Consider the following 21,727-nt stretch of genomic DNA (forward strand, 5'->3'; position numbering starts at 1 on the left):
ATAATGTTATTTCTCTGCTTTTACCCTTTAGACTGTGAGCTCAAGAACATTGGCTGAGTGCATGAGTGACTGCATGAATGTGCATTCCTGGGAGCAACTTGGGAAAGGGACGATTATGCCACATTACAGAAGGAGAAACTAAGGTTCAGGGAGTCTAAGTCACTGGCTTCCTAGATCATGAGTGTGCCCTAGGGTTGGATATCTAAGGCCGGTGCTCTGTCTGCCAGCACAGTCAGCCCCAGGCAAAACTGGTGAGTCGACAGTGACAAGCATGGGGAACATTGCTGAGGCAGATGAGGCAAGTGGTCGGGAGAACCCCTGATTCTAATCTCAGCTGACGCTCTCGATAGTGGTTCTCCTGTGGCCATCTCACATTAGCCCCCTGTAAGACTTGCTCTCTGAAAAGGGATAATAATCCAACCAAGGCACACATTCTCACTTGGTAACTGGACTGTGCTCTTATTGCCATCAGGGCTCATGTCTGTTTGCAAGCAGCTGTGTTGTGGTACTTAGTACACCTGACACTTAGGAGATGCTCATGAAATACTGGATGACTAATTGGGAGAAGGGCAAGTGGGAGTTTGCCAGCCACTGTCGCTGTCTGCTGAGAAAGCTTTCCTCCCACTGTTTCCTAAGGTGGATCCTCACAGTTAATGAACTCTGAAAGCTCTGTCAAAGCTCTTCCCTCTCCCTTTGCCCTCCCTCCAGGTGGGCAGGGCAATCCTCCCTGCAGTGATGGGGCTGGGGTGCTCAGGGGAAGTCAGACATAGTCGGGGACAGACAGGAACAGCCAGCAATCCAGCAGTCCCTGCACCATGAGTGTCTCTTTGCTGAGTCTCACCAGACCCCTGGGCAGTGTCTCTGGGCTCCTGCAAGTGGCCTCTCTGCTAGGCCTGGCTCTGCTGTTGCTCAAGGCAGCACAGCTCTACCTGCACAGGCAGTGGCTGCTCAAAGCGGTCCAGCATTTCCCGTCCCCTCCTTCCCACTGGCTCTTTGGGCACATCCAGGAGGTAGGAAGGGGCTGGACCAGGGATGGGAGGGCAGGCTGGGCCAGCAAGAGCAGCAATACCCACCCAGCACTGACAGCACTAGCTGGTGGTGAAGGGTGCCCAGAGCAAAGGAACGACCCACATGGTGAGAGTCTCAACAAGGTTTTGTGGATTGTTCAATGGTAGGAGTCGATCAGGATTTGCCTTCTGATGTCTGCCTTTCCTTAGAGAAGGAGTCACCTTCATCTAGTGGCTTGAACATAAAGAAGAGAACTGGAAACAGCTCCTATGCCATATTGGTGTCCCAACACTGCTCTGTCCCTTCTCCTTCCTAACCTCCTCCTGTACCCTAAGTCATTCATTGTCTCCCCCTGCCTGTGCATTCCCCTTCAACGGCGCTGCTCATACTTTCCCTTCCCCCTGGATAAATCTTGTCCCTCATATGGCCATCTGCCAAAGTCCAGCCCCAAGCCTCCTCCAAGATGTTTTTCTGGGCATCTCAGGAGTGGAGAGGACAACTCTTTTTCCCCTGGACTGTCCTTCTAATAAAGCAGGGCTGACCTGACTCCGCTATTTTTGTCTGCAGTGTCAAAGTTGTGAGCTCCTTGTAGGAGAGACCACCTCTAATTCATCTTTGTAACCCAATAGGGTGTTGGTCAATGACTTGATGAACGAGCAAATGCATGAGGAAGGGCTTTCTAATGTCCAATTCTGAGTGCTCAAAGCTTCCCCAGACACTTGGGTTTCCCTTTATCACATTAATAATCTACTGTCGTGGCCACTTACTCTGTCTGTCTCCTCAAGTACAGCAGAAGCTTCAAACAGGTAAGATCTATGGCTATATCCTAATTCAGTGTTTAAACCAATGCCATGCACATAGTAAATGCTCCGGTAACATGTGCTGAGTGAAGGAACCTGCCCTACAGTAGCACAGGTCACCTCAGCACTAGGAAATCCTGATTGTCAGGTGGGAGCAGGCAGAAATTAGATGCCAATGTAGCAGAGAGTTGCTTGAGTTACATAGATGTGGTAGAAATAAGGGGAGTTGCCTACGGGAACACGTCCAGGAACAATTGCCTATGTGAATTCCAGAAGTGGAGAGCAAAGCAGAGTGTTGAGAGCTGAGGAGTGGCAGTTGCTCTGTGGCAAAGTAGAAGGGCCCTCCAGGTAGAGGAAAGGGTGTGTACAAAGGACAGGAAATGTAAGCAGGTGTTGCAGGGCAGGTGTGAGGAGCAACAGTAACAGCATCTTCAGGGAAGGAGCAACAGGGCTGCTGGAATGGTCACAGGCAGGAGGCAAAGTAGAGAAAGCAAAGTCAGAAAGCAAAGACATTTGTAATCCCCACTGAGGAGATGAAGGATACTACTGCAGACGGTAGAAGCTCACAAAAATTTCTTTTTATTACAAGGTGAAAATGAGATAAAACCCTCAAATATCAAAACCATAGATCAGTATCATTTTTATCTCTATATATCCAGACTTAACAACTGTGTGCATATTCAATATGTAAAACTACATCATGCACACAGTTTTGTATTTATTTAGTTTTCACTTAGCTATATACCTCCCAAACACTATGCAATATTAACAAACATTTACATGTATTTACATGTATGCTTTCAATTACTGTTGAAAGTAATATGGCAAAATAAAGTTAATACATAAATTTAATTTTAAAATATAAACCATTTCATGCTCCAAATAATATAATGAGTTGGCCACTGCTTACCAAGTAATAAAAGTTGTCTTAAATTTTTTATGCCAATGTTATACCAATGACTTCCAAAAGTTTTGTACACCATGGAGTCAATCCCTGACATGTTTCTGTAGGCAGCTCGTTGTCAGGGCTCCTAACTCTACACAACAATAGGACAGAACCTGGCCTTAGGGCAATCCTTGGACAGCCACCAGAGTCTGGATCAGAGGCCAGGTCATAAGACACAGTTCTGAACACTTTGTTCTGCTGATAGTTCCAGAACTCTTTCCCTGTGCCCATCCTGACCTTAACGCCAACACTAACCCTGGAGCCAGAGGAAAGGGTTTACTGATTTACTTTTCCTGTGGTGATAGTTCCAAAAAGAAGAGGATCTGCAATGCCTACGGAAATGGGTAGATAAATTCCCATGTGCTTGTCCTCACTGGCTGTGGGGAACAGAGGTGGAGCTTGTGGTCTATGACCCTGACTACATGAAAGTTATCCTGGGACAATCTGGTGAGGGGACACCTTCATAACTGTTGAAGCAGCTCTTGCCCCTTGGGTACATGCCCACGGGTCTGTGAAATTGTAGAAGAGACTGGAGGCTCAGAAATCAATACCTGACCCTTTCTCTAGCATCCTCCCTGCTCACAACCAGCATGAGGCTGAATATTTATTGAAACCGAACTCTGTTTCCTTTCCTTCCCTTCCCTTCCCTCTCCTCTCCTCTCCTCTTCTTAATCCTCCTTTCTTCCACTCCTTCCTTTCTTCCTTCTTTCCTTCCTTCATTCTATCCTTCCTTCCTTCCTCCATTCCTCCCTGCTCACCTTCTGGCCTTCTTTCTTTCCTTTTTTAATCAAACTGAGATAATTCTAGAGTGAAAGACAATTTTCTACACAAGATGATCTGACTTTGGCACCTCTAACTGTTCCATATGGTGAGTAATGGGATGGCTGAGCCACTATAACTTACAGAAAAAACAGATTCTGTTTTTTCTTTGGCAATGAAACGGAACTTTTGTTTCTGCCCAATCCACCTACCTGGACTGGTAGGGCAGTACTGTGGACACTGAGTCTACCCTCCTGAGCCCACAATGATTATCTGGAAAGAAAGGGAGTCAGGGCTGGGAGGCAAGTGGGAGGTGGCTTGACCAGCTGACAATCCTCAGGAAGGGATAGGGACCCATGGCCTGGACCACTGCACCTCCTGGGGGCAGCCTGCTTTCCTTATTCCCCTCAGTTTCCTGCAATGCCCTCTTACCTTTCAGACCCAAAGTCTCATGGCTTCTACAGACTCCTGGCTCCCTGGATAGTTAAGTACATTGAACCAGGACTAAAGTCCACCTTCTGGTTAGGTTTGCCAACAACTATCCATTCAGCCCAGATTAAACAAGAGGTGACTGGCACCATAGTCACACCCCTCAAGTCTGAATGGAGCCCCATTTCTCTCCTGATAAAACCCTCACCCCTTCCTAATGGTGGGGAGAGCCCTCCTGAAGCTCAGCTTCTTCCACATCACTTTGCAGTCCTCGCCAATGATGTCTGCCTGACTTTTCACCAAAGTCCTTCTATGACAAACACCTTACAACAGACTATAAGAGATCTCAGCTGTCATGACCATTTGTTGTGAAGTCACCCTCCTCATATGCATTGGCCTTCCTGACTTGCCCAGGATGCCCTTCTCATACACTGGTTACTCCCAAATTCTTGGGACATGTCTGGGAATACCCCTCCCCACAAACCCCCATTATGACCCAGGGTATGGTTTGCTCCTGTTGAATGGATGGTCATGGTTGAAGCACCGGAGAATACTGACCCCAGCCTTCCACTATGACATCCTGAAGCCCTACGTGGGTCTCATGGCTGACTCTGTCCGTGTGATGCTTAGAAGTCCATCCCACCCTCACCTGCACACTCATACCCACAGCACAGTTCACAGAATAGACTATCAGGCAGGTGTGTCCCTCAGATATTCATCAGGCATGCCCCCCAAAATCATGCACTTGTACCTTACCATGAGACAGGGCTCCCAAGAGTCGATGCGACAGGAAAGTACCCAGGCACCAGCTTTTCGCCACTCTGTGCTCATTGCCCACAGAAGAGAGAGTCATGGTGGATAGAGGGTCCTTCTCCTCCCCACTTCATGTTTTTGGCTTGGATAGGAAAAGTAGCTTATCCCCCTGAAAGCTGCTAGGACAAGCTGCCACTGGCTGACCTGGGCAGTAGCAGCTTCAGTGGCAGGGTAAGATCCCAAGGATGTCACTGAAATAGGCTCTTGGCTTGGGCTAAAGGCTTCTACATAGATTTTAACCATTCCATGGAGGGAAATGGAGACCAGGTCTCTACCCCCAGGGCTTGGTCCTGGAATAATATCATCTCTGAACAGGACCCTTATTTCTCACTGTGCTCGGCTGACTTTTGTTGAACAAAAGGAATTGAGATCCTTGATATCCCTTCCTTAGGAACCCTGGTACTGTCCCTTTAGCCTTTCTCCTACTTTGACACTTGCCCCTTAATGTGGAACTTCACCTTTTTCTCATGTTAGATCAACTACAGGACAGAAAGATTCCCCCTTTGTGCCCTGGGGAACAATGTTTCCTGGTCTGCTAAAAGATGGTTAGTGCCATAACTTACTCCTACATCAGACTATAAGAGATCATGATTAATTATGTAACAAATATGTCCGAGAAATATTAATCACTTTAGAAATACTTACTTGCCATATGGCTCCAAATAGCCCCAAACACATCCACTTTAGAAAGTGAGGACATCTCATCAGAATATTTGCAGAGACAGAAAGAGAGTCTAGCTTTGTCAACATGGGCCTTCTGGAGGAGTAGAGGATTAATATGTCCCACCACCACAGGACAAATGGGAGGACTTCATCAGACAGAACTCATATGTGGAGATCTTTGAGCATGTCTCCTTGATGACCTTGGACACCATTATGAAGTGCGCCTTCAGCTACCAAGGCAGCCACCAAGCAGACAGGTCAGTGTAATCTTCAGCTACCAGGTCCTATTTCCTACCAACTGGCATGGACTTATCCTGAGAGGTAGGTAGGGCAGCTTAGGTGTTTTCTAGCACAAACAGCCACATTATGCAGAGAGCACCAGGCCATAATCAAATTCGGCCCACACCAAAGTTAATTAGGCACAGATCTCTGATCCCTGCCATAGGGAAAAACCTGGCTACCATCACACAAATGGGCTGATGGTCTTGAGTGCATAAGACAGAAAAGGAAAATGCCTCGGGTTGCCTGTCCCACTGATTGAGGAACCCTCCACCCACAGCCCCAATCCACTCCAGGGCCGATGTCTCCCTCACACAGGCCCTTCTGCATCCTCCCCATTCAGGATCTCCCAGTCCTACATCCAGGCCATTCAAGACCTGAGAAATCTGTTTTTTTTCCCCTGAGTGTGGAATGCTCTCTACCAGAATGACATCATTTACAGGCTGACCCCTGAAGGCCGCTGGAACCACCAGGCCTGCCAGCTTGCCCATCAACACACAGGTTGGACTCTGACCCCTGGGCAGCTCCACTCCTTCACTGGACACATCCCAAAGGAACTGGCCCCAAATACTCAGGCAGACCCCTGTCTCCTCTCTGCTACTCCAGGGGCTGGGACACACCCACACTGGGTACCCCCCTGGTGCAGGTGTTAGGATGCCAGTGCTGTGCAGGAGCTGACACATGTCAGCACATGGGTGAAGGTTGAGTGAGACCCCCTGCCAGCAGCATTCAAGCAGAGTCTCTACAGGCTGTGCTGTTGAGAGGCGACCCAACCCACAAGCACATGGTGCCACAGCTCTCACCCTGACATGCACACCAATTACCACTTTCCTCCTGATCCAGCTGGAACACAGGCTGGGATACAGGCAGCAAGTGGGCCAAAGGAGGTGACTGTGTCTGGGAACTTAGAGCTCTCAGCTCTGCCTGGGAACACTGTTCTGGGACAGACCAAGTGATCAAGCTGAAGAAGGCTCAGCTGCAGGAGGAGGAAGAGCTGGAGAAGGTCAGGAACAAGAGGCACTTGGACTTCCTGGACATCCTCTTCTTTGCCAGAGTGAGTGTGAGCAGGGGAGGCATGAGGCTTTGCACACAAGCTTAGAGGAGGGAGGCAAACCCTGCTGTGTCTCCATGTCTTCCCAGATGGAAGACGGGAGCAGCATGCCTGACAAGGACCTCTGTGCTGAAGTGGACATGTTCATGTTTGAGGGCCATGACACCACAGCCAGTGGCATCTCCTGGATCCTCTATGCCCTGGCCACACACCCTGAGCATCAACAGCAGTGCCATGAAGAGGTCCAGAGCCTTCTGGGAGATGGTGCCTCCATCACCTGGTGAGTGCTCATGAGATGGGAGACCCCTGATCACTCATTTAGAGAATTCCCTGCTTGCCAGCATCTTGCCTGTCCTTCAGGATAGCTTTGTTTCAGGGACCACCTAGACCAGATGCCCTACACCACCATGTGCATCAAGGAGGCACTGCGACTCTATCCGCCAGTTCCAGGCATTGGAAGAGAGCTCAGCAAGCCCATCAGCTTCCCTGATGGGCGGTCCTTGCCCAAAGGTATGAGCATCACCACACTCACTAAATAAGAACACACGGGAAGTCAGAAATCTATACACCCCAAGGCAGTTCCTGAAAGTCTTTGAGACTAGTTTCCACCTCAAAATCAATGCTTCCTTTGCAGTTTGGGTGAGGTATATGATGTGCTTTGCACAGAGTTTAAATCCAGCAGAAGCTCAATAAACAAATGGCAGCCTCTGAATGTGGCTTTGGGTTTTGCCCTAATATTCTAATTCCCTGAGATGTGAATGCTTGAAAGACAATCAGGTGGAGTAGGGGGAGATGTTATCTTTCCTTTTGGGGTCTAGGTTACTGAGAGACATTAAAAAATTCACTGTCATGGCTCAGATGGTCCAGGATCTGGAGAGCCCTCAGGTTGGTGGCAGAAAGAAGATGAAGATCATACCTGAGATCCCAGCCATGGTTGGAGGCCAACATTTGGCTCACCACTGATCTGAATCCCAGCCCTGCCACATTCTAACTGTGTGGTCATAAGCAAGTCGCTTAGCTTCTTGAGGCTCAGGTGTCTCATGTGAACAATGGAGATATGAGTGCCTTCGTTGGACGGTTGTTGTGAGGATGGATAAGTTCATGCATATTCCCCAAAGGCTCATAGATTGTACTTGACAAATGTGAGTTGTCTGTCACTTTAGTTCCTCCAAAACATAAGCCTCCAGTTCTTTCTTGTTTCTCAACCTGTTCTGGTTATCTAGTAATATGTTTACATATGCTTTGCCATGTAAGCCCCACCTCCCTTGCCACACAATCAATCCACTTGGAGTGATGAGAAGTGGCTCTCATTGTGCATGCACACGGCTCCTCATGGCATGAGTATGATCAGTCTTTTGTCTTCTGTCCCACAGGATTCTTACTCATGCTCTCTTTTTATTGCCTTCACCACAACCCCAAGGTGTGGCCAAACCCAGAGGTATGATGGCCTGGGGAAGAGGGGATGGGATGATCTCTCCAGACAAATCCATCTTCCCCATCCCACCTCTGGGTAGTCTGTGTGGTGGTTGGTTGATAGGAAGGAGAGACTTGACCACACCTGTCCTGTCCCTGGTGTTCCCTCTGCAGGTGTTTGACCCTTCACAGTATGCACCAGGTTCTGCTTGACACAGTCATGCTTTCCTGCCCTTCTCAGGAGGATCAAGGTGAGGTGCTTGAACATGGATGGGGGTGTTCTAGGCATATATTTGATGTTTATGACCTCTTCTGTTCATCTGTGATGTCTGCAGTTACTGGTCTTTTATGATTGTGTGTTGGGAAAAGGTGTGTGTCTCTGTGTTCAAAGGAAAGGTGGTAATCACAACCTGCCATGATGTCTTTGACCCATGCTCTTACCCAATAGCCAACTATAATTCAGTATCATGGTGTTCCAAAGTTTAGTGTATTCCAGTGCTTTCCTCACTTTAGGAGGATGATTTCTCATAATCAGAATATTTCAGATGTTTGATTTTCTCAATTATTACTAATTTCTAAAGATGATTTTCTCTCATCCTATATTGTGAGTCCAGCCCACTGCTTTTTGTACCTAATTCACTGATCTGTCACTCACTGTATCAATGCTATTTGCCTGGGTTTGGATTTCCCATGGATTCCTTTTACAAATGGTCAAGTCATATACATGATTGGTTTGAGTAGTCATTTGAACAATGTCTCACATCAATACCTGTCTTCTCTATTTTTGCAGTCTAATCCAACAAAATGTTTACTGTGCATTAATATTCACATAACCATGACAACTTTTCCAGCTAGCAAAATTCCTTATGCGAATGGGATTTATATATCTTAGTCCCAGAATTTATATAGTCAACATTGGCAAAAAGCACAAAATTGAGGACAATCAACTGCTTTTGAGAGAAAACCCACTAATTTGTAGTGGCATTTGCAAAGTTCCTGGTGCGTAAAACATAAAGCAGACTTGAAGTGGCTGTGGAGCTGGATGACTATTCTCCCGAGTGGCTGCTCTGAAATCCTCCAGTGCTGTTGAAATGGTCCTCTAAATAGTAACCTCCATAAACCTTGTAAATGTTTACTAGAAACAAGTTATTTTCTGAATACATAAATCTGTGAGTTCTTCAAATAGTGAATCCACTTTCACAGAATAGGCTTTAAGCAAACTACTCTTCCAGATACTCGCTGTAGGATTTGAGCCTAGACATTGGTGCAAGTCATATGGCTGCCAGTAGAGACAGGAGAGGGATAGACAGGTCCAGCCTAGCTCACACCTAATAGTTACTCATATTTCATTTCATTCCATTCAGGGTTTTTTTCAGTTCAATAAACATCATTGAGTTATAAGACTACTAATTAAGCCTATCTCTGTGTGCCAAGTCCTGTTCTAGGAGTTGGGAACACAGAGAAAGATATTGCCCTTGCCTTTAAGAGTTCACAGTCAATAGATAAATGTCTCCACTCAAAGAGACATCATTCATTCATTCATTCATTATTCTTTCACTCCATCATTTACTAACTGAACACACAGTAGGATATTTCGTGTACCTGGAACTGTCCTATTATGAAAGGTGATGTGTCCCTGAGTAAAAAACACTAGTGTGACTTCATGGTCTGTGAATACAGATATGCTGCCAGCAGCAGAGGTGAGGGTGAGCTTTCATTGCCCTTAACCTTGAGCATGTGGCAGGTAGAGGTAGAGGGAGGGTATCCTCAGGGATCTCATCAGCAGGAGCTGAGCTGGAAGGTGGAGCTGGATAGATGACAGGTGAGTGAGGCAAAAGCTGGAGAGGGTTTTCATGCCAGCTGAGGCACATGGATATGTCCTAGGTGTGATGGAGGGCCTGGGAGGGTCTGAACTGGGCTGAGGCTTCAGGACAGGAAGGGAAGGCAGGAGACAGGAAAGCTTGGGTGAGGAGCCTGAGGGATGGCAGGCAGGGACTTTATCAAGTACAATTAATATTTACAGCAGCTGGTTGAAGGAGGGGTCAAGGGGATGACAGGAGTCTAGACCCAAACTGGGTGGCAGATGGTGTAGCAGGTTGAGCATCGCTAAGGCCTTGCCCCTCCAGGATGTTTCTCTGTTTCCATTCTGACTTCCTTACACAATTCCACCTTGTCCTTTCTCTGAGGATCTGGGTCCCTATAGCTCCCCAGATGGTTAAGGCCTGAAGTGTGTCCCAGCCTATCCCCTATGGTACCCTATCCTGGGTTTCCCTTTATGAAATCAGAAATGGCTTATGGAGAGAGCAAATAACTTGATTAACTGTTGTAGTGATCACTTGACTTGCCTGGGTGGCTCAGGGGGCTGACCCCCTTGTAAGAGGATTTCAGGCCTGTTGACAGCAGAGGTAGGAGAAGGAGCTAGCCCTGGAAGACTGTAGGCTTTGTCAAAGGTCAGAGGTAGAGTGTGAAGCAAGGCTTGGGTCGAGATGTGTGTGTATCCTATAAGGAAAGGGATCGGGGCCGGGCCCATGCAGGAGGGCCCTGCATGTGCTGTTCCCAGCAAGGGGATTGAGGCCACTTCTCATTCCCTTTTCCCTCCCTGACCCAGGAACTGCATTGGGAAGCAGTTTGCCATGAATGAGATGAAGGTGGCGGTGGCCCTGACCCTGCTCTGCTTTGAGCTGTGCCAGATCCTTCCAGGGTCCCTGTTCCCTGGCCAAGAATTGTGTTGAAGTCCAAGAATGGGATCCACCTGCATCTCAGGAAGCTGCTCTAACCCCTGTGCAGACAAGGATGAGCCCAAGAACCTCCTGCCTGCCATCCTGTCTTCCTGTCCGTCTCCCCTGTCTCCTGTCTTCTGTCCCCCTCCAGCCTCCCTGATAGCCTCCTCTTGCCATCAGAGTGTCTGACCTTCTCTGTCTCACCCTTTGCCAGGTTTCCTATTTACTCATCTTTTACCTTTTTCCTATCTACGTGAATCCCCGCCTGTCCACTTAACCCAATGCCTGCTTGTCCCCCACCTTGCTTTCCTCTGCATGTCTTTCTCCTTTTGTACCTGTTTGGTTGTCCCTATATTATTTTTTTCTGGCTGCCAAAATAACTTACCATAGCCTTAGTGACTTATAATAATATCAATTTGTTCTCTTATAGTTCTGGAGTTGAAATTCTAAAATTGATTTTGCTGGAAAACGGCCAAGAAGTTGGTACAGTCACACTACCTCCAGGCTTTAAGAGAGAATCCCCCTCTGCCTGTTCCAGCCTCTAGCTGCATTCCTTATGATCTTTGGCTTTTGGAGCCTCCTCTATATTCAAATTCAGCAGTATCTTTCAATGTCTTTCTGCTTCTGTATTCATATCACCTTCTCTTCCATAAAGGCTTTTGTGATTGTATAGCCCTGCTTGGATAAAACAGACCTATCTCAGGTTCCAGGACATGGACTTGGGGAACCATCATTCACCCTGCTTAGTTTCTGTGTGATTGCTATTGGTCCATGCTCCCAGCTCTCTCCTGTGTGTTACCTGTATTCTTGTTTGTAATTATTCATATACCTTCTTCTTTTTTCCTCCCTGGAATAAAGTTCTTAATGTTGTATGGAGTGTGTGTCTTCCCTTGGAAGTAGATGAAGAAAAGAGAGAGAAGGGGGAGAAATACAGAGGAGACAAGGAAGTGGGGTCATATCTGCTCTGTGATGCCAGAACCCCAGGAGGGCCGGATGTGTCCCATTGCATCAGACCATGGAGTGGTTGGCTGTCTAGGAAGTACTGGTAGGAGCCCATGTGGGCCAATGGATTGGCCAGTGGCAAAGGATGTGAGACCCCAAGCAGCAAATTGAAGGTGGTATCTCTCCCACAGGACAACCCCCTTGGCAGTCCCTTGCATCTCTGGTCTGCCACCCTGAGTGGGAGGGACTTTTTCAACCCTGCCCCATTATGTGACTGCTTGGGTGTTTGTCCTCCTGACCCTGGGCCCTGTTCCCAGGCCCTCCTTTGCCCTCCTCCACCTCTCTCAAACCAGCCCCCATTCTTTCCTTTGTTCTAAACACAGATCTCCCTCTTATCCCACCCCTGCCATTCCTAGCCAGACCCCTGGATGCCATAGACAGACTTCCTTGCAGGCCTCAGCCTATGGTGTGATGCTACATTCTGCCTCCCTGAAGGGCCTTCTTCCCCAGTTGGTGCTTGTAGCCAGGACCTCTCTTTCTGTCCCCTGGCTTCCTAGATCACTGGGCTAGTTCAGCCCTTCTTTGAGAAGGGACAGTGTGGATGCTTGGTGTTTGACTAGGGGTTGGGGCAGGAAAGTAAGCTGGGAAGGCACTGGACAGGAAGTCTGGAAGGTTCCCTGGCATCAGGTGGTGCAGAAGGGGAGGGGCTGAGGCTCAGAGAGTACAAGATAATGGGAGCTTGGAATTCTAGGTGGCCAGCCATGGACACATGCTCTGACCACAGGATTACATTGATGTTAATGATTGTGACCAAGAAGTGAGCCTGCTGCCTCTAGGCAAAAGAAGAAACCCAGGCTGAGTTCACACTCATATGCACAATCCCCATGCCACATACCTGTATAGCCACACCTGTGTGCACTCCTCACACACTCTATACTCTACCCCATACATGTGCATACAAATGCCAGGGGTCATAGGAAGCCACTAGGTGTTTGGAGGGCTAGAAAGATTAAGTGGAGTTCATCTTTGGTGCCCGCTGTTCTGCAGCCTCGGTCCTCCCTTGCCACGTGGAGCTTTCCCCTTCTGTCAAGCTTGGAGCTCTCAGCTCTGTTTCCCACAGACATATGCTCTCAGACCAAGAGAATCAATACACCTATGGAGTCTTGGTCACGAGGGTCCAAAGTCAGAAGACCTCATCTCAAGATGTTTTCTGATGGGCATCTTGGCAGTTTCCTTCTCTTAACATTGAAGTAGGATAAGGGCCGCCTCCAGTCCTTCCTCATAGGTTTCCTGACAAACCAAACAGATAAGGGAAGCAGACAAGTCTTAGACTTGGGTGCCACCCATGGGCCAGAGGTGATTATGACCTCTGAGTTCTGCTCTCTGGTGATGGCTACCTCTACTTGCATAGAGAAAGGTCTGTCCACAAGCAGGATAGAGAGGGAAGTTGGTGGTATGGATGACACCCTAGCTGAGGTCTCTGAATCCCAGCCTCAGGTGGGTAAGGAGTTCTGGGTCTTGACAAGGCTTTGCAGGAGTGAGCAGGTGGCCCATAGCCAAACTTCCAGGGCTGTGGCCTTCTTTTAAGAAGGGGAAGCATCTGGGGCGCCTGGGTGGCACAGTAGGTTAAGCGTCCGACTTCAGCCAGGTCACGATCTCGCAGTCTGTGAGTTCGAGCCCCGCGTCAGGCTCTGGGCTGATGGCTCGGAGCCTGGAGCCTGTTTCCGATTCTGTGTCTCCCTCTCTTTCTGCCCCTCCCCCGTTCATGCTCTGTCTCTCTCTGTCCCAAAAATAAATAAAAAACGTTGAAAAAAATTTTTTATAAAAAAAAAAAAAGAAGGGGAAGCATCAATAGCAGGAAGGTTGTGTCTCCAGATGGTACATCCTCAGGGCAACATGGAGACATCCCCAAGTCCCAGGGCTAGAATTCCCCTCTCTTATCCTTCCCTTCCATCTCCAGTGTCCTCCCTTCCACTGTTGTCTAATTCCTGGATTAGAACTCAATAGTGGCCTTAGAACTTGAACCCTGGTGATATATGTGACCTCACCCATCAGGCAGCTGCTGCAGGGAATACTGAGGAAGAATTTCTAATTCATCATGGGGCACCCCAGTCTGAGGCCCTCCCCTAAAGCCATTCTTTGTACCTTTGTACCTCACCTGCCTCAAGGTTTGATTTAAGCACTGTCTCTTCCAGGAAGCCCCCCTCTTTAATGCCACTCTACTGCTTTCTCCAGCAAAAGTCTGAACACTCAGAGTACTGGGTGACTGTGACACAGATGCTGACAATGGCTAGAGTGCTACAGAAACCTGTCTCAGGAGGGGCAGAAGATACACTTGGGAAACCATGTTCCATATTCCTTGATTTCAGTGGTAGTTGCCTGGGAATTTCCTTTAGAAATTCATTGCCTTGTACATTTTTTGTTTAGGTAATTTTTCCTTATGTCTGTTATATTACACACACACACACACACACACACACAGATGCACACACATGCACACACATACACAGTTAAGCAGAGAAATACATCTCAGTGAGGGGGAAAGTCCCCAAAGCCATCCCTCTTTTATGTGGAGTAGGTGAGTGCTGGATCAGAATCACGAATCCCAAGACAAAGCTTCCATTGCATTCACTGCATCATCAGGGCTGGCATGAAAGTTTCTGCTACATTCTAGAAAGATTGTCAATTATAGGAGATAAAGGGAGATCCTAGAAGCAAGTATGTGCTCATCATGTTTGTTGAATGAATGAGGTTTAGAATACACACATAATAAACATTTATTGACACACATGCTTACATGTCACTGCCCTCCAGATGACTGTTTATGTGGGTGCCTGCTCCTCTTCTAAACTGTAAGCCTCCCAAAGACAGGGAGCTATAGCTATTCTATGATCCAGCCTGGGAGATTCTATGATCCAGCCCAAGGAGAGGCCACAGTCTGGGCTGTCTGGGGCCCTATCCTAGGCAGAGCTACTTCCCAGAGCCCAGGTGCAGAGGCTTCAGGCGGAGGTGGATTCCATTCTTGGAGCGCAGAATTAGCTGGGGCATCTTGATGGGGAGCTGCAAGGGGTCCAGGGCGAACTCAAAGCGGAGCAAGCAGAGGGCCGTGACCACCTTCATCTCATTCATGGCAAACTGCTGCCCGATGCAGTTCCTACCGTGAGCAGCACAAGGTGGCATCAGACTATGGTGTGTCAAGAGTGAGAAAGTCCAAAACTCTGAGTGGCCAACAAAAGCCAATAACTATTTGTGGATGGACAACTGGCTGATCAATTGATTGACCTGGACACAGGCAACAGATCTTGAGAGCACAGTGAGGGTCCTAGACCGAATAGATTCACATTGGGGGTTCTGGTTTGGGGGCTTCTCTTGGAATGACTCAGCCAGCCCACCACCTGCCAGGAACATGAATATGCTAATGGAAAGAAGAAAGTCCCTGGAACTTACTCTGCTTTAGGATCACCCAAAACCCAGTGGCAGCTCCCTTATCACAGAATTCCCCAAAATGATGCTTTACCCACAACATCTTCCATTCTCCCCTCCCCAGTCCTGAGGGCCTGGGGACATTGGTCCTCTCCTTACCTGGGCCCAGCAGAGAAAGGCATGAAAGCAAAGGGGTGGCGTGTGGCCACATTCTCAGGAGTAAAGCGCAGAGGGTCAAAGACCTAAGAGGACAAGCCTTGTTTAAATATCTGCCAGGTGCTGGAGAGGGTGACCTCCATAACCTCCCACCCCATCTGACCTCCAGGCCCAGGGATGGGGTACCTCAGAGTCAGGCCACACTGAGCTGTTCCTGTGGAGGGCATAGATGTGCAGAGAGATCAGGCTGCCTGTGGGCAGAGCAGAGGCTTGGTAGCTAGGTGGTCCTCAGAGAGCCATGCCCACCTCCTCACAGGGCCAGAATCCCCTAGTATTCTTCTAACTGGGCACGAGCCCCCGCCTGAGCACTGCCAGTGATGGAGGGTTCATCACCACGTTCAAGACATAAAAGTGCTTTTGATGATCATATCTACTTCCTCCAGTCCCAGCACTGGACACAAGCACCTGACACAGACATTGTGGAATGGAGAGAGGAAAAAGGAGGACTGAACCCACCTTACCATGAGATAGGACAGGCAAGGACTATTACAACACTTTCTACTTTCAAATAATTGATGCTTGAGGGAAGTTACTATCCATAACCTTATGCTATCAATAGTAACACCTACCATTCATCAGGTGCATGTTGTGTGCCAGATACAGAGTTAAACACTCCTTACGAAGCTACTACATACAGCTGCACAGGTTGTGGAATGCACATAATCATTGTCTATGTGAATGGTGCTTCCTGAAGTTGTTCAGGACACAACCTACATAGTGGCACATGACATCCCTGATGAATACTGTCTCTTTAACCTTGACAACAACCTTGTAAGGCAAATACTCTTCTTGCCCCTGCTTTACAGAAGAGGAAACAGAGGCTCGAGGTAGAGATTTATCCATACATTATAGAACCAGGATTTGGACCAAGGCCAAACACAAAGCTTGAGCTCTTCCCCATTGGTGCAAAGATTTGGCCAAAGGGACAGCGAGTGTCAGAGAAGCATCCACAAGGACTCCAGTTCCATCCCCAATCCATTCCATCTCACCTGCAGGTAGAGAGCGGCCATCCACAAAGTTGACAGGCTTGCTGAGCTGGCGGTACACCTGGGGCACAGGTGGGTAGAGGCGAAGGCTCTCCTTGATGCACATGGTCAAGTAGGTCATCTTCCCCAGATCATCCCTACCAGCAATACAACCAAGCTTTCTGGGGATGGGAAGCAACGGGGTTCCACAGGAAGGCAGGCTCCAGCCCCACCTTTCCACCTTAACCACCATCACACATCCAACAGGGAGAGGGACATAAATGCTTCAAGTGTCTACACCAGACTGGAATGGGGTAGCCACTTGGACCCAGGGGTTCTGGCTCCACTTTTCCTTTTTTTATTTTTTTTTCTGATTCCACTTTTCTCCATCCCTCCCTCATTGCTGCTAGAAAAGGAAGGCACAGAACCCTAGAGTTGTATGTGTATCCAGCCATCAAAGACAAAGTCACTCCTGTGTCTCTCAAGGCTCCGCAAAAGCCCCATAAAGGACAATTCTTTAGGTTCCACTTGGTTTCCCCTGTGGAACTGAGGTGGAAGAAAACAAGGGCTGATATACATTGGTTGAATGAAGAAATAAATGCATAAACTATGACAAGCTCAGTTCAAAAACAAAAATTGTATTTCTCTTTTCCTCTTTTCTACCAGGAAGCTCACACACAAATGTGGTCCAACCATGATCACTATGCAGCACTTTATTAGAGAGCCCCAAACCCTAAGGATTTTTTTTTTGGCCAGGTCCTCATTTTTTTTAGATATACTTGACTTTGTTAAAACCAGGAACTTGTATTCATCAAGAGATACCTTAGAGGAGATGAAATGGCAGGTTACACACCAGGATAAGATATTTTCAATTAACATTAACAAAGTATTATATACCAGTAATAATTTTTTCATTTGTGTTTTATTGCTTGTATTGAATAAGTGTCCTGTAAGTTGCTTCAAGTTCTAACTGAAATGAAGTGAAAATAAAATAAATAAATATTTTAACTCCCTGCCTCCAAGCCGTGTTCATGTTGTTATACCACCTAAATGCCTGTTTCTTTCTTCCTTTGTCTGAGTGTCACCCCTCCTTAGAAAGTTAACTCAAGGGGCATCTGGGTGGCTCAATCAGTTAAGCCTCTGACTCTTGATTTTGGCTCAGGTCATGATCTCACAGTTCATGGGTTTGAGCCCTGCATTGGATTCTCTCTTTCCTTGTCTCTCTGCCCCTCCCCTGCTTGTTCTTGTTCTCTCTCTCTCTTTCCCTCTCTCTCTGTCTCTCTCTGTCTCCCTCTCCCTCTCTCAATAAATAAAAGAATTAAAAAAAAAAAAAAGAAAGTCAGTCCAAGCCCCACTCCTTCTGATTCCTCTGCTGTCAACATGGGTCACTCAATCTTACTCCATTCTGTGTTTTCTCTCTAGCTTTTGGTTATTTGGTTCAACTTTCTAAAAACCTCCTAATGGCAACAACTTGGCTCCTTTTCCTTCTCTTCCCAGCTGCACCCCCAGAAGCACCTGGCACATGGCTGGACACGCTGGGAGGTTTCCAACATCTGGCTGGTAAAAGTATATAGTGGCGACATCAAATCTCAGATCCCGAAATATAGGTCAGTCTCCTTCTGGTGAATCTAAAGTCTCTCCCACTGGTGGAGCATTTGCTGTGCTATGCTGTGTGCCTAACCCCATGTTGGAGGTAGCACAGGAGCCAGAGAGAAAGTTAAGGTGGCTGACAGAAGGCCAAGGCCTGAGGGGGAGGAGGGAGGGAGAGAGGAGCCTGTGGGAGAATCCCAGAGATGACCTGCAAAGAGGTCAGCATCTGTCAGTGTCATGTCAATGAGTTCAAATTTGAATCAAGAAACAGAGAACAATTGAAAGATTTTAAGTGATGGGGTTTGGGAAGCAGGCTTTTCTCTTTCACCAGAGGAGTCTAGAGGCTGCACATAACCATCCAAAGGCAGGTGGGAGGGATGTGGTCAGCTCCCCAGGGTCTGGCTGTATCCATCCTCAGTTCCCTCCTATCTCCCGGCAGCTGGCCCCCACTGTTCCATCCAGCACCCCAGAAGGGTAGTCAGGTTCTGCCAGCAGAGGCAGTCAGTACACCAAAAATCGGCCTCCTGGTGGCAACTCAACCTGAAAAAGGCTGCACTATGGGAGAAGGAGCTGAGGGATGTGTCTGCAGAGGTTCCCCCCTGAAAGCCACAGCGCTGGAAGGAACAGGACAATGGCCACCACCCTCACCTAGTTTCCAGGATGGTCCCCCTGCATCATCTGAAGATGACACCAGACAGCATAGGCTCAACTTATTGCTGGGACAGGGAAGCAAGACACTGTGCTCAGCCACAGCCTCACTCACCACTGGAAGGAGTCCCGGTCCCCAAGGATCTCGCAGACCTCCTCCCGACAACGACTCTGGTGCTCCGGGTACAGGGCCATGCAGTAGAGAAACCAGGAGATGCCACTGGTGGTGGTGTCATGGCCTTCAAACATGAATGTGTCCACTTCAGCCCGCAGTTCTGCGTCGGACAACTTGATCCCACTTTCATCCTAGGTTAGGGAAGGCATGATGGGACAGCTCAACGTATTTGAGATAGGTATCAAGAAGACATCATAACAGCTGTCAAATGAAGGTCCAAGGGAGGGAAGGAAAACACCTTTTCAGACTGGGAGTTGAGACCTTCCCCCAGATTCCAATCTCAGGCATGGTTTGGATGCCTCCTACTCCAGGAAATCTTCCCTGATCCCTCTGCCCAAGTGACTTTACCCAGCCCTGACAGTCAATTCTGCTCAGAATGCCACCTGGCAGAGGAAGAGATCTTTGTCACTGTCACCTCCTGTCCTTCCACTAGACTATAAGTGTCTGGATGCAAGGCCAGGTCTTTCTCATCTTCTGCACAAGAACTAACCCAGGGTAGGGGTTAGTGAGTTTGTAGAGTGGATGAATAAAGGAAGGAAGAAAGGAAGGAAAGGAAGGAAGGAAAGACTCTTCAGAGTCTTAGAAGGCTAGAATTGGTCTTTAGGACTTCTAACGTATGACCCAGGCTTCCTGCTACTACATCTCTCCCCACTGCCACAGCTTCCCATCTATGAGTTTTTTCTGATGTGTGTCATAAGACAAGGAGCAGGTCATATTTGCTGGGGAAAGAGAAGGAAAGTGCTTACCAGCCCCTGCTGCTGTCCAAGGGAGGGGCTTGACCCCTCTGGTACAAGTTCTCAGGTGGTCCACTGCACACTCACTCACCCGAGCCCCCAGAAGAATATCTAGGAAGTCCAGGTGCCTCCGGTTCTGGATCTTCTCCTGCTCTTTCTCATCCTGCAGGGCTGCCTTTCGTTCCCTGATGACCTGGTCTGGGCCAGGAGCAGAGGGTGTCACTGCCTGGGGACCCATTCTCTGCCTGAAGGGGGGTTGAAATTCTTCAATGGCAGAGGTCCCAGATGGGCCTAGAGGAGCTAGACTAGACCCTTGGCTTCCTGTGGTTGGGCCCTGTGGGAAAGGCCCACCTGTGTGGTCGTGGGCTGCCTGGCAGGCCCGTAGGAAGCGTCGGCCATGTGGGGTGAGCCAGTAGATGAAGTCATTATGGTACTGGAAGGACTCGATGCGCTGCTGCATCAGCAGAGTGAGGTCGCTGACCGCCAGGTAGTAGCTATTGTCCCTACACAGTAGAAGAGTGGGCAGGAGTGCTCAGACTGTGACCCACAGAGTTGCCTGGGGCAATTCCATTCCAGAATCCAGCCCCAACCACATGTTTCTCACCCTTCCTCTCCCTGCCATTAAGCCTCTCCACCAAAGGAAGAATCTGTCTTCTAACTTTGGGCAAGGCCCAGTTGCCTCCACCTATGCCCAAGCTGGGGCTTCCTAGGGCAGGACCCTATGTCCTCTCAAACCAGGGCCTTAGAGTCCTGCCAACACTCCCCACTGAGCTGGCCTGGGTAGATAGAGACTGTGGTCAGCCCCAAGTACCCCCGGACCTGTGACTGAGACCGCTGTTTCCTTTGCCAAAGGTGCACTTCATGAGTGAGTCCAGCGCCATGTGGCCCACATCACAGAAGATGTCAAAGCTCTTATCCTCACGAGCCTTTTCTTCCCACTTGTCCTGGAGCCCAGAAATGGAAGGTAATGTCAGGGGGTCAGCTGAGCACCCCCACCCCTGTCCTCCAGGATGCATAGCCTATCCTCTCTCCCATGAACCAAGTCCCTGGCCTGGCCTCCATCCTGCTGGAATGTAGGGGTGCAGGGCAGGTAGGGGCTTCAGGCTAGGGTAGGACCAGGAGGCAGCACATACAGACACTGAGCCAGAGAGCCTACATAAAGGGAAAAGGAGGGCTGAGAGGTGGAGAGCTCCTCACCACAGCCTGTGTATAAGTCAGGCTGCAGTGATGCTAGCAAGGAGTTTCCTACGAGGGGAAAGACTAGCCCGGGTAACTTCCAGGGATTACCCATCCCTGAGAGTCAGAGCCTGATCTCTGATCTTTGGCATCCCTTTCAGAGATGAGTTGCTAATGACATTATTTTAGATAGTTGTGGTAGGCAGAGAATGAGAAGGAAGCACTTTCCAGATATGAAAGACCTTCCTAATATTCTCAGATATAGGCATCCCTCCAGTCTGCTACAGGAGGATCCCTACTGGGGCCTCACAGAAGCCCTTTGTTCTAGGAAGAGGGATGCCTGGATTTCCCAGTGGAGACAGGGCCAGAGCTGCCCAACTACTTGGAGTCTCAGCACTTGATCAGAACCCAGCACACAGCAGGTATCAGGTACAGCAGGGCTTGGCACTGCTATTACAGGCAGTACAGGCCTTTGGGGTCTTAGCAATTCTCCTCATGGCCCTGCCCCAGGGAAGCTTGGGGAGGAGGCAGCCATAGCCTCCAGGAGCCTGGCACTGGGACCTCACCAGCATGGCGTGTGTGGAGTTGTTGAACACAGCCACATAGGGTTTCAGCACGTCATAGTGGAAGCCAGGTGTGAGCAGCTTGCGGTGCTCATACCACTTGGGCCCATGGAGGACCAGCAGGCCTTTCCCTGGGTAAAAGATGGCAGAGGGGAAGCTGGTTATCTACAAGATCCTGTCCCACACCTGGCAGCTTGGGGCTCCCACCCCAGTCCTCCTTACCCAGCCTCCTGTCCCAACAGCTCTGCCTTCTAGCCACCCAGTGTTTGCAGCCTCTGATGAAACCAGCTTGGCCCTACCATCACTCCCTCCTCAGGCTTTTGCCCGGCCAGCACCACCAATAAAATCTCCTAGGATCCCACTCCAGGGCCACCTATTCCAGGAAGCTGTTTTTCAGACTCATGTATTTTCCAA

General features: G+C 48.8%; 2 protein-coding genes across 2 annotated transcripts in view; one reads left to right on the top strand and one right to left on the bottom strand.

Annotated features, from left to right (window-relative positions):
* Positions 1 to 815: 815 nt before the first annotated feature.
* LOC125912647 (cytochrome P450 4A11) lies at positions 816 to 11,751 on the top strand. The gene is given in 12 exon segments (XM_049617254.1): positions 816 to 1,010; positions 3,060 to 3,201; positions 3,953 to 3,993; positions 4,439 to 4,569; positions 5,550 to 5,675; positions 6,645 to 6,751; positions 7,073 to 7,258; positions 8,122 to 8,186; positions 8,336 to 8,412; positions 10,770 to 10,843; positions 10,846 to 10,931; positions 10,933 to 11,751. Coding segments are annotated over 12 exon segments (1,368 nt in total). The 3' UTR covers positions 11,071 to 11,751.
* Positions 11,752 to 14,585: 2,834 nt separating this feature from the next.
* LOC125912638 (cytochrome P450 4B1) overlaps positions 14,586 to 21,727 on the bottom strand; it is a 64,245-nt gene continuing 57,103 nt past the window's right edge. The window contains exons 4-12 of the mRNA XM_049617231.1: positions 21,317 to 21,444; positions 20,394 to 20,518; positions 19,926 to 20,077; positions 19,666 to 19,772; positions 18,781 to 18,971; positions 16,452 to 16,585; positions 15,589 to 15,653; positions 15,406 to 15,488; positions 14,586 to 14,977 (exon numbers count right to left, since the gene is read on the bottom strand). Coding sequence (XP_049473188.1) covers positions 14,794 to 14,977; positions 15,406 to 15,488; positions 15,589 to 15,653; positions 16,452 to 16,585; positions 18,781 to 18,971; positions 19,666 to 19,772; positions 19,926 to 20,077; positions 20,394 to 20,518; positions 21,317 to 21,444 — 1,169 coding nt within the window. The 3' untranslated portion in view covers positions 14,586 to 14,793. The remainder of the gene's footprint in view (positions 14,978 to 15,405; positions 15,489 to 15,588; positions 15,654 to 16,451; positions 16,586 to 18,780; positions 18,972 to 19,665; positions 19,773 to 19,925; positions 20,078 to 20,393; positions 20,519 to 21,316; positions 21,445 to 21,727) is intronic.

Source organism: Panthera uncia (assembly GCF_023721935.1).
Source record: "Panthera uncia isolate 11264 chromosome C1 unlocalized genomic scaffold, Puncia_PCG_1.0 HiC_scaffold_4, whole genome shotgun sequence".
Classification (NCBI taxonomy): domain Eukaryota; kingdom Metazoa; phylum Chordata; class Mammalia; order Carnivora; family Felidae; genus Panthera; species Panthera uncia.